This window comes from Festucalex cinctus, chromosome 2 (genome assembly GCF_051991245.1).
Source record: "Festucalex cinctus isolate MCC-2025b chromosome 2, RoL_Fcin_1.0, whole genome shotgun sequence".
Classification (NCBI taxonomy): domain Eukaryota; kingdom Metazoa; phylum Chordata; class Actinopteri; order Syngnathiformes; family Syngnathidae; genus Festucalex; species Festucalex cinctus.
This window is the reverse complement of record NC_135412.1, coordinates 1,701,850-1,717,098: the sequence shown is the minus strand read 5'-3', so window position 1 is coordinate 1,717,098 and position 15,249 is coordinate 1,701,850. Positions and strand designations below refer to the sequence as shown.

Sequence of the window (15,249 nt, the reverse complement as noted above, 5' to 3'; positions counted from 1 at the left end):
GCCGGGTCAATGAGTTGTGAAATCAAAAACACCCACTAACTATGGCCAGCAGACGGCAGCAATGTACCTCTTTTCAATGGGCTGCCGGTGGATGGAATTACTCAACTCAACTCAAGTTGATTTAACCTCGCAGCGGTAGCTGCTCGGGCCCTAACTAGAGCTGCGAATTACAATGAAACCTGACGCAATCTGATGAAATGGAACATGTTCAAGGCTGACGTGAATTATCAAAGCCAAAAATGCTCGAAATCCGCTGGCATTGGGGGTTGTTGTTTTTTATAACGTGTGGCAGTAAAAGAGTTAAAAAATTTAAAGTAACAAACTACATTTTATGTTTATAAAACTACGGTGACTAAAACTAATTATAATTATGGCAAACGTCCTTCGTTTTAGTCTTTGGTAATTAATTTAATGCATGAGCCTTTGGGGGATGATTTTAAATGTGATTTTTTTTTTTTTTTTTTTTGTAGATTCATTTTGATAAAAACCAGAATAATGACAATTGAAAGTATATCACACAGAAGTGATGTCATCTAGCAGCAGCCAATAGAAAAGCACCAAAAGATGACTTTTTTTTTTTTTTTTTTAAATATTGTGCACAAGTAATACGCATTAAAAAACAAAAACAAAACAAAACACTAATACTGAAACTAACTAAATTATAACTAAGCATTTATTGAAGGACTAAAACTAATAAAAAAAAAAACTAAACAGAACCACCCTGAAAACTATTTAAAACAAACAAAACTCAAAATGAAATAAAAACTAAAAAAAAAAAAAAAAAAAATCCAAAACTATAATAACCCTGCTGCCATATTACAAATAAATTAGTTTATATATTGTAGCATTTTTCTAAATAAATTATTTGTACAATGTTTATGACTAAACACAATTTTGCTTCATAACATTTTGTGGCCCTTGCGTCCTTCTGATTTTCTGTATGTGGCCCTCAAATGAAAAAGTTTGGACTAGCATGATGAACGCCAATTTATTGCAAACCTCCGAAGCATCCCGACAACGGAAATGTGACAAAAATAAGGTTGCTTAGTTTGTGCAGCTCAGGTCTGTCTGAGAGCGCTGGACGGTTTCCTTTCAGCCTTCCGCTGTAACGCGTCCGTGTCAAGCTTGCGTGCGCCTGACATTCCATTCATGTCCATTGCATGTTGCCACTTCAAGTCTCAGCAGAGGAGAGAGCATAAAACAGAGAGGTCATGCAGGAAGGAAAAGTTGAAGAGGTCAGGCAGGGGAGGTTCTGCGCTGCCTGCATGCGTGAACGCGGGAGTTTGTTTGCGACTCCCATTTATGGTCGCATTCTAACTCTCGATCACGAATTATTACATAGCTTGTCCTGCAGCTGCATCAGCAGCTTTCTTCACAACTGGGAAAAATCCAAGTTCCCAGAAGAGTTATTATAACGCTGTGTCTCGCAGACGTTTGTTGCAAGTGACGAGTAGAGGAACTTATTGGCGGGTGTGGACACATGATTGGTCCAACAACTGAAAATCTAAAACAGGGGTGTCCAAACTTTTTCATTTGAGGGCCACATACAGAAAATCAGAGGGACGCAAGCGCCACATAATGTTCTGAGGAAAAATCGTGTTTGGTCATAAAAATTGTACAAATAATTTATTTGTGCTTTTGCATATTTAGAAAAATGCTACAGTACATAAACCGATATATTTGTAATATGGCAGTAGGATTATTATTAGTGTTGTTCCGATACCGATACTGGTATCGGCAGAGGTGCCGATACTGCATTAAAACAGTGGTATCGGTATCGGTGACTACTCACAAGTAACATGCCGATACCATTAATTCCAACGCTAATATAGGATTTTGGATGCAGCATCTTGTGTCTTGCTCGTGCACAAAATTCACTGATATGTGACATGTTCACTGCATGCCGATCTAAGATATCCTTTTGGCCCTTGAATGCTCTGAACCAATGGCAGGACAGCTTTTTCATGTTGAGGAAAAAAAAATAAGTATCGGTATCGTATCGGTATCGGGAGCCAAAAAACGGTATCGGAACAACACTAGTTATTATAGCTTTGGAAATGTTCATTTTAGTTTTTATTTCGTTTTGAGTTTTGTTTTTAAAATTTAGTTAGTTTTAATTAGTTTTCAGGGTGGTTCTGTTAGTTTTTATTAGTTTTAGTTCTTTAATAAAGGCTTAGTTTTGACTTCCGGTATAACTCGAAAAGAAATGGGGAACTAGCACCACCCATTGACACAAACGGGCATTACACAGGTGAATTTAACAATGCGGTTTTTGATGTGTTCTCTTAAGAGTTACCTTTTTTTCACCTGGTTACATTAAGTTGGAACAAATAGTCTACTAAAGGTGTGGAGCACATTCACTAGATTGCACTACTAAGGAACAGTTTCACAACATTAAAGCATAACTTTTAACGAATGGAAGCACTTGCGTTGGTCGAACTAGTAAGACTTAAATCCATTGGTACATAATATTTGCGGACCGTGTCCCAGACACTTTCCATATTGTATTAGCACTAACCTTCTTCATAATTGGATCAGGTTCTTTTCATTTTGACCATGACTTACACTTCCTTCACAAAGTTAAATTGTGATTGTCCAGCAGATATTGGCAACTAAGCTAATTGTTAATGAATAAATAATTAAAAAAAAAATGCACAGGTAAATACAGTATGAAGATGATCTTCATGTTTGGGAGCATATTTACTCATTCGAGAAAATAAATTGTGGGTATTTGTTCTTGAACTGTTTGATAGTCAGTCTTATGCTTTCATCTCATACAAAACTCTCTTCACAGCTGACCTAAAAAAAAAAAAGCATGATTGTGGCTTAAGATTTGGCTTCAGCACCGTGTCGAGACCAGTATGTAGATTGGGTGGAAATACTGACAGGTTAAGAATACTAGTACTTCGACCTCCATATTTAAATGTCCTATTCTTGACCGTTGCATAGTTAGTTTGTGAAAGCCTTATTTTGTGACACAAAACAAAATACTGTATTTTTTTATGTATATGTGATGGATTGAATTAACTATGAGATCATGGATATCTGTCCCCAAATTACGATATGAGATTTTGCAGAGAATTCTTTAGGGGAAAGAATCAGGTAATTCTCACAGGCAGACCATTCGGTTTCTTGTCTCAGAATAAACTAACGAAGTGCGGCTTGTTGAAATAATGAAAGAAAGGGGAAAAAAACGATGGGTGGTGATGGCCTTTTAGGAGATGATGGAATCCAGCTGTTAAACTCAGTAGCAAGTTTCTCAACTCAGTTACGGTCATTCCAGTTTTGTTTTAACTTTCTTTTTCATTGTTTGTCAATCGTTCGCAGAACATATACTGATGATGATCTGATGTGTTTAATTTAATTGCAGATGCTGTATTAAATATAAAAAAATATCTGTTTGCCAAAATAAAAAAAATACAGTACATTTTATTTTATTTTTAATTTTGACAAAGATAAACGTTTTTACCTTTTTTTCTGACATGGTATGGATGAAATGGTAGAAAGGAAAAAAAACTTTGCGTTCCCATCTTTGCGAGGGAACACAATCTTTGCGAGAGAACGCCAAGTTGTTTTTTTCGCCTACCATGTCACCTTCGCTGCGCCGTAAACACTTCCGGGTCATCTTCCATGTGAACAAAAGCGACGTGTAAACAAAGCAGTGAAAAAAATACATGCTCCATCCTAGTCGCTTTGGGAAAGCTTTCCCACTGTTTTGTTTCATGTTTACAAACGTTCCATCCTCGTCGCTTTTGGTCACATGGAAGATGACCCGGAAGTGTTTACGGCGCAGCGAAGGTGACATGGCAGGCGAAAAAAAACCCAACTTTATTGCGAGGGAACGCAAAGTTTTTTGTTTTTTTTCTTCTACCATGTCACCTTAGGGGCTCCGTAAACTAGTGACTGAATCATGATGAATTCATTAAAAAAAAAAAAAAAAGTCAAATCAGTTTAACTGATTCTTATTTGCAGTCGAAGTATGAACAACTTGCAACGTAACCTGTAAAAGCTGTTAATTAATATGAACTCAAGAAGTAGCTCGGTTTCAAAAACATTGGTGAGTACATCGCTCCCTCTTATGTGCTGTTTGCTTAATTGTTGTTTATTTGGTTTCTTAACCTAATTGTTCTCCAGCCAAATCATTTGAATTTAAATAATTGTATTTCTTAATCGGTATCCAAGCACAATAATTGCATGTATGCACTTACCGCCATGCTGGAGAGTGACTGGATATTTGAGAACATTAGCTCAAACACCACAGAGCAAGTTTGTGCCTGCATTTTGACTAGCTGACTAGCATGGTGAAAACACAAAATATTACCCAGAATTCCTATCTGCAGGTGCAAAATACTATTAGAATCACAAGCTCTTTTGTACATTTATCGAGGTTTTCTCCCAGCTGGCACGCAAGCAGATGATAGCCCAAAAGGAGCGGGACGTACGAGAAGATCATACTGATGGTTGACTGGTTGGCACCGCCGAAAGGAATTTGGTTAGTCAGCGGTTTCCTTTTGAAAATGGCCCAGGATTGTTGTTGTAAGGGTGTTCAGTCAGTGGGGAGAGGATTTGGAGGGGATAGATCTAGTTATTTATTATCTGGAGCCGTTTAAAGGGGAAACTAGCATGACGGAGTCGGGTGGAAATAGGAACTGGCGGGCCATGCAAGCTGTAAATGCCAACGGTGTCATCCCGCCAGGGTCCTAATCTAAACTTCTAAGCCTGCGTCTGAGCAGTTCGGGAAAAGCAAAAGGCACTCGAGCAAAAGGGGGTGCGCTCCATCGAGATGATCAGATAGCAGAACGTCTGGCTCACTTGAAGTCTCCTCACTGAAATCATGCAGATCCATCTGATCGATACAAGACAAGAAGGCCTTTTAGTCATTGACCTTGGCGAGGATGACTGCGCTCCGTAGAAGTTTCTTTTCAGAGCTCGGCCACCCACGGCCAGTCTTTTTTTTTTTTTTTTTTTTTTTACTCTCGGGGGTTACTGTTTATGTGAAAACAAAAACAATAGGGTTTGTAAAGGACTGCCAAAGCAAGTTGAACTTTGAATGGTCTTACTGATTTGGTTGGTAGTGAATGAGGAAAGGTAGCTAGGTTATGTTCACCCGAGGGAACAAAGACAAAACATGTTTGAACTGATTTGATCCATGCAAGTCATTGCAATCAATTCCTCACTCGCTTCCTTGTTTGGAAGTAGCCATATGTGGATCATTTATGTACTCTGTATACTCAAGATGTAAGTACAAAAAAAAACAAAAAACCTGTTCATGAACTTTTATTTGCGTGTGAACTCATGAAAAGCCCTCAAGGAGATAATAAATGTTGAAAGTAAACATCAATGTCACAATGCTTTGTTTCCTTTTCCCGCCGCAGCCTTTTGTTTTCCCTCCACCCTTCCAGGGTCCACGCATATCATTGGGTGGACGTCTGCTCCGTGACGACTTCAACCTCGATAAATCGTTTCTGTGTTTGCTTCAGGTGACACAAGCCTCCAAGGTATGGGGAGAGGTCCCTTTGCCAGATGACTTAGTGGAGCAGAAGGACGTCCAGGCGGCGCCAAGCTTACTCGACGACGATGAAGACTTCTTTGCCGATCAAGCTTCTGGAGGTGGGCGGGGCCGCAAACTTACGCTTGTTGTGCTCATTTCAAAACTTGCTAAATGGAGCGTTTGTTTACTCATCCAATCCATCCATCCATCCATCCATCCATCCATCCATCCATCCATCCATCCATCCATCCATCCATCCATCCATCCATCTATCCATCCATCCACCACCCATCCAACCAAATCCAACCCACCCATCCATCCATCCATCCATCCATCCATCTATACACCCACCCATCCATCCATCCATCCATCCATCCATCCATCTATACACCCACCCATCCATCCATCCATCCATCCATCTATACACCCACCCATCCATCCATCCATCCATCCATCATCCATCCATCATCCATCCATCCATCCATCCATCCACCCAACCCCACCCATCCATCCATCCATCCATCCATCCATCCATCCATCCACCCAACCCCATCCATCCATCCATCCATCCATCCATCCATCCATCTATCCATCCATCCACCACCCATCCAACCAAATCCAACCCACCCATCCATCCATCCATCCATCCATCCATCTATACACCCACCCATCCATCCATCCATCCATCCATCCATCCATCTATACACCCACCCATCCATCCATCCATCCATCCATCCATCTATACACCCACCCATCCATCCATCCATCCATCCATCATCCATCCATCATCCATCCATCCATCCATCCATCCACCCAACCCCACCCATCCATCCATCCATCCATCCATCCATCCATCCATCCATCCATCCATCCACCCAACCCCATCCACCCATCCACCCATCCATCCATCCACCCATCCACCCATCCATCCATCCATCCATCCATCCACCCAACCCCATCCATCCATCCATCCATCCATCCATCCATCCATCCACCCCATCCATCCATCCATCCATCCATCCATCCATCCATCCATCCATCCATCCATCACATTATCCTCATGAGTGTTATGTACTGAAAGGTTTGGGTCCCAAATGCAGACACAAATAAGATTTTCTCCATTTATTCACATCGAGAGGCAGAAACTCAAGAGACGCTGTACACAGGAACAGGTGGACAATAATCCGGCAAACCACACACAATTCTCAGACTGCACCCACAGACAGTGGATCGTAAAAGACTAAAGAACGACATCACATACATAAAGGATTAAAGGTTGACATCACGAACATCACGTTTTGTAAACAGACACTTGTAATTCTTTTTTTGTCTCCATAGATCTGCCCAGTGGTGAGGACGATGGAAGTACACCATGGCCTCCAGTCTCGGAGAGCACAAGTAAGAGACCAGAAACTACATGTTGTGTGTGTGTGTGTGTGGCATCTCATCCATTATGTGACTTCCACAGTGTTTGCATATGCGCCATGACGTGCTCACATCCTGCTTCGAGCCGTCGCCAGTCAGGTCATAACAAGATGCTTTAAGCTTTGTCTCGGAGACGTAAACATCTCCACTTTCATCCTCTTACCCGGCAATAGAGGTGGCAGCACAGTAATATCTACAAAGGCAGACAAACCAAAAATGCTGCAATGATAGTCGACAGCATTTGTGTCACATTTCATTTCCCGTAGTGCCCTTTCGCCAGCCCATTTATGTTTTCCTCAGCCCTAAATTCCACAGTGGATCCTTAGAACTCGGTTACAAAGTTTTAATCCAAACCATTAGCCCTCCATGTTACATCTTTAGCTTTTATTTCCTATGAACTCTTCTTATTCAACATGGAGCCTTGAGCTTGTACACTCTTATTGACTGACCATGATGGTATGAGTTGGACGAGGCATGCGAATGCCATATATAGATCTGAGGACATTGGTAGGAAGGAAATTAGGTTTCCTGTGTTGAATGCCGACAGCTTTGAGTGTCTCTGTCCTGTTGGCAGCTCGCACTCCCTTTCCTTTCCTTTCTACCACATTCATGTAACAGTACGCTGACACACTTCTCATTATACCTGATTTCCTGTTGTGTTATTCACTCGCATGGTGTGGAATTCCCGATTCCATCTATCCCTGACGGATGGAGTGGCCATCTGGAATGCACATTAATGTGATGATATTTTATTTTTATTTCGCCATTGTTGCCCTATTTCCAGAGGCGGAGTCCCATGTCCTTCAAAATCCTCTTTTGACCTCTACAGTCCAGGGGTGTCCAAACTTTTTCATTTGAGGGCCACATACAGAAAATCAGAAGGACGCAAGGGCCACATCATGTTATGAAGAGAAATTGTGTTTAGTCCTAAAAATTGGACAAATAATTTATTTGTGCTTTTGCCTCTTTTGAAAAATGCTACAGTATATAAAGCAATTTATTTGTAATATGGCAGTAGGGTTATATTGGAATTTTTCATTTTAGTTTTTATTTTGTTTTGAGTTTTTTTTTTAAATTTAATTTAGTTAGTTTTAATTAGTTTTCTGGGTGTTTCTGTTTTTTTTTTTATTTAATTAGTTTTAGTTATTTAATAAATGCTTATTTTTAGTTTAATTAGTTTCAGTATTATTTTTTATTTTTTATTTTTTTTTTTTAATGTGTATTACTCGTTCGCAACATTTAAAAAACACCATGGGCGTGATGTCATTATTCCAGTTTATATCAAAATAAATCTACTAAAAATCACATCAATCAGGCTCATTCATTAAATTAATTACCAAAGACTAATACGAATTTTAGTCGAACGATATTTAAAAAAAAGATGACAATTTTGCAAAAAAAAAAAAAAAAGAGCTCATACTAACAAAAGCACAATATTGTGCTTTTGCACATAATAGCAATGCATATAAACCACCTACAATCTCTAGTAACAATATTGAGGCACTTGCTTGCTAATGCAAGCACACATTGATGGCTTCACAAGCTAATTAGGTTCCCCTTCATCTGACGATTAGCATAGATTTTAAACATAGAAGGCCAAAACATCCCTCATGAAAATTAAATTGCACTAATAAACTAGCCACTAGAAGGTGCTAGAACTGCACAAAGGGAAATCAACCTGACTTTCTTTTTTTTTAACAGATGTGTTCCTTTTAAATATTGCGAACATGATGACTACGATATTGTGGCAGTTTCAATATCACCATATCGCTATATTGCCCTTATCGTGACATCCCTGCGTTTCAATTGACAATGACTTTTATTGACAGTACTCCTAATCAGTAGCATCTTTCGCTACGGCTGCCACATCAGAGGCCGAACAGTCAAGATGGGAAATAGGTGAGAATAAACATCTGGCTTGGAAGGCCAATATGTAAGAGGCTCATGACTCCATGTTGGGGACAAAACTCTCTCGACAGCCACAATTTTTTTTTAGTTACAGTTGTTGCAATCGGAGTTTGCTTATGTTGAGTCATTATGCATTGGGATGAGCGCTGGCAGCTGTGGTTATTTTCAATCTCTTTGTTTGTTTGGCCGCTGTGGGCCCTCAAGGGGCTCATGAGAGCAAAAGACGGGGGGGGAACAAAACAACCCAAGAGTACAGTCGAGACTTAAGATCATAATCCGATAATTTAGTTGCGTTTGTGCCGCAGAACGTGCCACGTGTTACTAGTTTGAACACTTGCACTACTTTTTCCCCAACAGTTGTTTGATTTTGTAACATGCACTCATTAAGGTTGATGACTCCTGCAGAATGATCACATTATGGGCACTAAAGCCCATGATGAAACAATATTGTTCTAAACACAAACGTGTTGCCTTGGAGAGCTGACCTGCGCCGCTCCTCCTTAAGGACAGGGATTAAGTCTTTCATTGTGTCACTGCCGGTTTTCCTCCTCTGGCAGTACACTGTAAAAAAAAAAAAAATAAATAAATTGTTTTTACGGTAAAAAAAAATGGCAGCTGTGGTTACCGGGGAAATTCTGTAAAAAAAAAATACAGTGGGGAAAATGTAAACAACTTTAACAACAACTTTTTAAAATTTTACTTGTATTGAATGTACAATAAACAGCAAGTGCATGTCAATTTTACATAAGAAAATAGTATAAAATCAGCGTGCGCTTGGAAAATGGTGCTTCATTTGTGTAGCACTTTACTACCTTACAAGGCCCTCAAAGTGCTTTGACTACTCACTTAAACATAATCAGAAACAACTTGACTTAGATTACATTGTCGTGGGTCTTCAACACCATCACGCTGCACTGGGATTGAACCAACAACCTCAGGGGTGCAAGCCAACCACTCTTCCACTCATCAACTTCAACTTCAAATCACTTTATTTCACTCTTTAAAATAAAAGAAATGAAAGGGGACAGAAAGAAGTAAAACTTGTTTTGTCTGCCCCTAATCAACACACACAAAAAAAGAATCAGCACAAAATCAATGACAGCAAGCGGTCAAGACACTTTTGGTGTTACAATAATACCAAACAATTCAAAAATAATTCAACTGCATGTCCTTTTATGATATATATTTTTGCAGTCAATATGCTTTTATACATTTTTTAAAAATACAAATAGATTGAGAAGATTTTGCTTTACAATCCAAATTGTTCCATTGACTGACACCTTGAGTTGAAATACATCGTTCTTTTTGTTTTGTTCTGTATTTAGGTTTAGAGAAAATGTATATTCCTCTTCATTTATACTCACTTTCCCTTTTTATAAATCTAGTTTGTATATTAACTGGTAGAATTTCACGGTAGGCTTTATACCACATTTTAAGGCGGTTAAACTCCATCAATTCATTACATTTTAAAATCTTTAGTTGTATAAATAATGGATTTGTGTGGTCTCTGTATCCACAACCTAAAATAACACGGATTGCACGTTTCTGTATATAACTCAGAAATACCTTTTAAGGGTGAATTTGAATTCTGCTTATCGGCAGTTTCAGTTTCACAACTTAGCTGAATTTATTTGTGTAAGTCTCCCTGATGATCGGTAGCTTCCTGGCCAGGAACTGAAGTGTGCATATCGGGAACATAATTCCTCTCTTGGGGATTATGCATCCGAATGGGAAAAAAAAAAAAAGCACAATTGGTTATGTGTGCGTGTCCATCCTGCAACTTCAAGATTGCGTTACGGGAGTTTCCTGAAAATTCAAAGATGACCTGAATAGATGGTGGTTGTCAAAAGTCAAGGTCACACTCACCTCAAGTCACTCCTTTACTCCCGATAACTCACAAATACCTTGAAGGGGGTTTCAAATCTGCACTTAGGTACACTGTGGTTGTTTCACTGGTGGTGAATACTTAAAAAAGGGACTCTCACTAAATATTGTATTTTTTTTTTTTATAGTTTAGTTCAAACATGTGACACCTTAAAACTCATTCATTTTCACATTTCACAATCCCGTTCGCTCGCGGCTGTTTTACTGGATTTTGACTGATTTTGCAGGGCCCACAGAATATTGTGTTCAATTGCTCTAAAAACAGGGAACCTACCAAAAGAAAGATTAAAGTCTCTTCTTTCATCAGGAAAAAAAAAGTATGTTACTATCTGTTTCCGTTTTGCAGCAATTAGCATTAGAAGAGAGCTAAGTTTCATCAGTTTTCACAATTTTTAAAAAATTGAGCTTTTTTCAACACGGCCGTTGTTGATCTCCTTTGCTCTACTGCCACCTGCTGGCCGTTTGTGTAATAACTACCATTTCTGCAACCGTTCTTTGCAGTTGAGAGGCTGCAACAAAGCCTTCTGTATGTTCTAGCATAAAAAAAACAAAAACAAAACGTATAAATACGTCTTTGGGACACTTAAAACATAAAAAAAAAACATATTTACACGTTATCGGGAGAAAATGAGTTAAGTGGAGTGAAGATTTCTTTATTTCTGTGTCATATAATTCCCTGAGTTTCTCGTCGGACGGACTCAGTCAATGACCATAATAAGAAGACTAAACCCAAAGCAGAGACTAATCTACAAGTAATGTGAAGCCATGACCTTCTTCTCTCTGGACTTAAGACCTATCCTGACCAGGATCAGAGCAAAGCTTCAACCTTGAAAGCAGTGGCTACTCCTTCGGGTTTAATTAGTTTGGCTGAGCATGAGAGACTTCAAATCGAGAAGGGCACGTTTTATGTCAAATGTTTCCTGGCTGGACTTCAACCCTGAGTTATTTTTACATAAAAACCGTTTACACACTTTTTCACACAGTAAATATGATCAAGTAATTGTCAGATGAAGACTGAACCAGGCAAATCGGACTTCACACTAACTTTTTTTTTCCTGTACATTTCGACTTTGAAGCAGCTGCATCCACAACAATCACTTGATTGTGCAAAGTGAAGGGCCGGTTGTGTTCCAGTTTATAAAGTGGATTCATGCAGAATCTGGCTTGGACGTGAAGAGTAAACTTTTTGCACAAAGGCACCTTTTATAAAGCTGTCATCTGCAGCGGCCTCGTCATCTGACATTTCATGCCGTAAAGCTTCATACATCTAAAGTGGTGGAAAATGAGTCACCATAAATCAGAAGTGACACGGGCGCCGGTGCCCATACAAGTAGCGCTCAACTTTTCGCAAAGTGACGGTTGTAAGTGGGGCTCGGTTATTTCCGGCAAAACAGGAAGCAGCTCCTGCCGGCATCAGCGCGGGTGCGTCTCGGACAACAGAAATGTGAAGGGCAGCGGGCAGTTTGTTTGGTTTGTAGGATATCCTCTTTGTGAAGTTGGGAGCAAAGAGTTGTCTTCTCCAACGGGATACCCTCGGGACCTCGCGTCCTTGATGACTTCCACGTTTGCTTCCAGATACGTTTGACTCACTCATCAACTCATGCCAAGCTCCCAAAATTCTTTGTCCTCCTGGCATGATGCATACCAATGTAGGTTGTAGTGGCACAAAGGATACAAAAGCATATAATTGCGTTTTGGACCTGCGTGTCTCATTGAAAAGAGTTTGCTTTTCCAGGTCAAATGTCAAAAAAGTACAGTAAAGTTTTGTTGCCAGTCTCGACCAGACACATTTTTTACACACATCAACTTCAGGCTATCAGAAAGTTACACTGTCGCACTGTATAGAATTAAAATCTTGCCATTCACAGATGATGAGGTATATACTGTACCTCATAGTATTCTCAATATTTTCCTCTACATCAGCAGTGTCCAAACTACGGCCCGCGGGCCATTTGCGGCCCGCCGCCCACTTTTTAGTGGCCCGCGACATATGCTAAAAATGGCATTTGGCTCAGTTTAAATAAAATAAAAACAAAAATGTTTGGAGATGGTCAAAGTAAGAAGGGAGGGTGTCGAAAAACAGGTGCCATCAAAGTTTATTTTAATTAACTAAAACTCACGAAAAAAATAACATTCAAAAAACAATTTTGTTAACGAAATAAAACAAAAACAAAGATGGTTTTAAAAAAAAGAAAACTAATTGAAACTACATTTTATGTTTACAAAACTAACTAAAATAAAACTATAATAGCAAAAATGTCCTTCGTTATAGTCTTTGGTAATTAATTTAATGCATGAGACTTTGGGGATGATTTTAAATGTGATTTTTGGTAGATTTATTTTGATATAAACTGGAATGATGACGCCCATGGTGTTTTTTAAATGTTGCGAATGAGTAATACACAATAAAAATAAAAAAACTACTACTGAAACTATTTAAACTAAAAATAAGCATTTATTAAAGAACTAAAACTAATACCAAAAAAACTAACAGAACCACCCTGAAAACTAAAACTAAAATAAAAAAAAAACAATTTCGTTAACAAAATAAAATAAAAACGAAGATGCTTTTTAAAAACGGAAAACTAACTGAAACTACATTTTATGTTTACAAAACTAACTAAAATAAAACAAAATAAAAAATATTGTGCACAAGTAATACATAAAAAAAACAAAAAACTAATACTGAAACTAACTAAACTAAAACTAAGCATTTATTAAAGAACTAAAACTAATAAAAAGACCACCCTGACAACTAATTAAAACTAACTAAATTTAAAAACAAAACAAAACTCAAAGCTAAATAAAAATTAAAATGAAAAATTCCAAAACTATAATAATAACCCTACTGCCATATTACAAATAAATTGGTTTATGTACTGTAGCATTTTTCTAAATATGCAAAAGCACAAATAAATTATTTGCACAATTTTTATTATTAAACACCATTTCTCTTCATAACATGATGTGGCCCTTGCGTCCTTCTGATTTTCTGTACGTGGCCCTCAAATGAAAAAGTTTGGACACTCCTGATCTACATCAACGCATATTTACATATTTTATTTATCGTATACCTGACCATGAAGGCAAAAATTACTCATAACTTTACAATTTTCCTCTTATCAGCGGCACACTTCTGCCTGCCATCTTTCTGTTATTTTACACGTGTTGAAGTCATTTATTGTGTTTCATGTACTTGCTGTAAGTCATGAAACTTTTCTCTGTGTATTTCCACTACTTCTCATGAAATCTTTCTATTTTTTTCCTTTTCCTTTTCAATCACTTTACTGTCTAACTCCCCCGATGGCCTTAACCTCCCCGCCCCTGCTTGGCTAACGTCATCCTTCTGATTATGTCGCTTTTGTTGTACGACCCTTGACATGTTGCTTCCCTCTTGGTGTCCCGCATCTTCTCCTCGTGTTTTCCTGCTCCTTTGCTTCTTTCACCCCCAACATTGCTCACTATAGAGTACTGGTTGGACTCTTCCTATGTGGTGAACATAAAGAGCAAAGTCGAGCCAGCCTACAGTAAGTTCTCCTGATGTCATTTCCTCCTTTTTGTGTAATATCCTAAAAAAAAAAAAAAAAAAAAAAAAAAGAAATCTTTCCTGCTATCTGCTGTGCTTAACTCATTCACTCCCAGGACATTTTTGCTATTCTACTGGATTTTGACAGATTTTGCAAGGCCCATAGAATATTGTGTCCTATTGCTATAAAAACATGGAATCTACCAAAAGAAAGATTACAGCATCTTCTTTCATCAGGAAAAAAAAAAGTACATTTCTATCTTTTTTTTCCATTTTGCATCAATTAGCATTAGAATATGGCTAAGTTTCATCATTATTTACAAATCTGTTTAAAACTGTGGGGAAAAAGAGCTTTTTGATCTCTTATACTCTGCTGCCATCTGCTGGCCATTTTTGTAAAAACTACCATTGGTTCAAGCATTCTCTTCAGTTCAGAGGCTGTATCAAAGCCAAAACGTATAAATACATCTTTAGGAGCATGGTAATATTTATAATAGAACGTATTTATACGTTTTTGGGAGTAAATGAGTTAATCATCTGTTTTTCTGTAGGAGCTTTTTCAACATGGCATGATTGTGTTGAGTGGCCGTGTTGTTTTGTTGTCAATTGAAAATCAATGAGCATGTTCTGTCACGTAATACTGACAGCACAATTATCTTTGTTGCGGGATTACATAATTGCACGTCATATTGGACAGTCGACACCAAAACAACGTTGGACTTCAATGCTGTTTAAATGAAAGAGCTGTTTCACAGTGTAACAGGACAATTCCCAGAGACCAGTGTCAGTTTCTGCTACTTAGAGTGATCAATTTGCAGCTGACAGAAAAATAAAAGCAGAATTGGTTGCCAATGGCAGGGCACATATGGATACAAATGACTCATATTCACACTTGGGCACGCCTTCTGGGAGGCATGGCTCAGTGGTAGAGTGGTCGTCTCCTGTCTGTGAGGTTGCGGGTTCAATCCTCAAGACACCTAACCCTGATTTGCTCCCATTGGACCTGGCAGCTAAC

At 38.6% G+C, this 15,249-nt stretch overlaps 1 protein-coding gene across 10 annotated transcripts in view; it reads left to right on the top strand.

The window, feature by feature from the left end:
* The window catches only part of hspg2 (heparan sulfate proteoglycan 2), a 153,736-nt gene that overhangs the window by 36,601 nt on the left and 101,886 nt on the right, over positions 1–15,249 (top strand). For 9 of the 10 annotated variants that reach the window (XM_077512051.1, XM_077512043.1, XM_077512050.1 and 6 more), the window contains 2 exons: positions 5,481–5,610; positions 6,830–6,889. In XM_077512051.1, the coding sequence (XP_077368177.1) occupies positions 5,481–5,610; positions 6,830–6,889 (190 nt within the window). Of the gene's footprint in view, positions 1–3,892; positions 4,058–5,480; positions 5,611–6,829; positions 6,890–15,249 lie in introns of those variants that run through there. The other variant, XM_077512045.1, reaches the window with a different exon arrangement.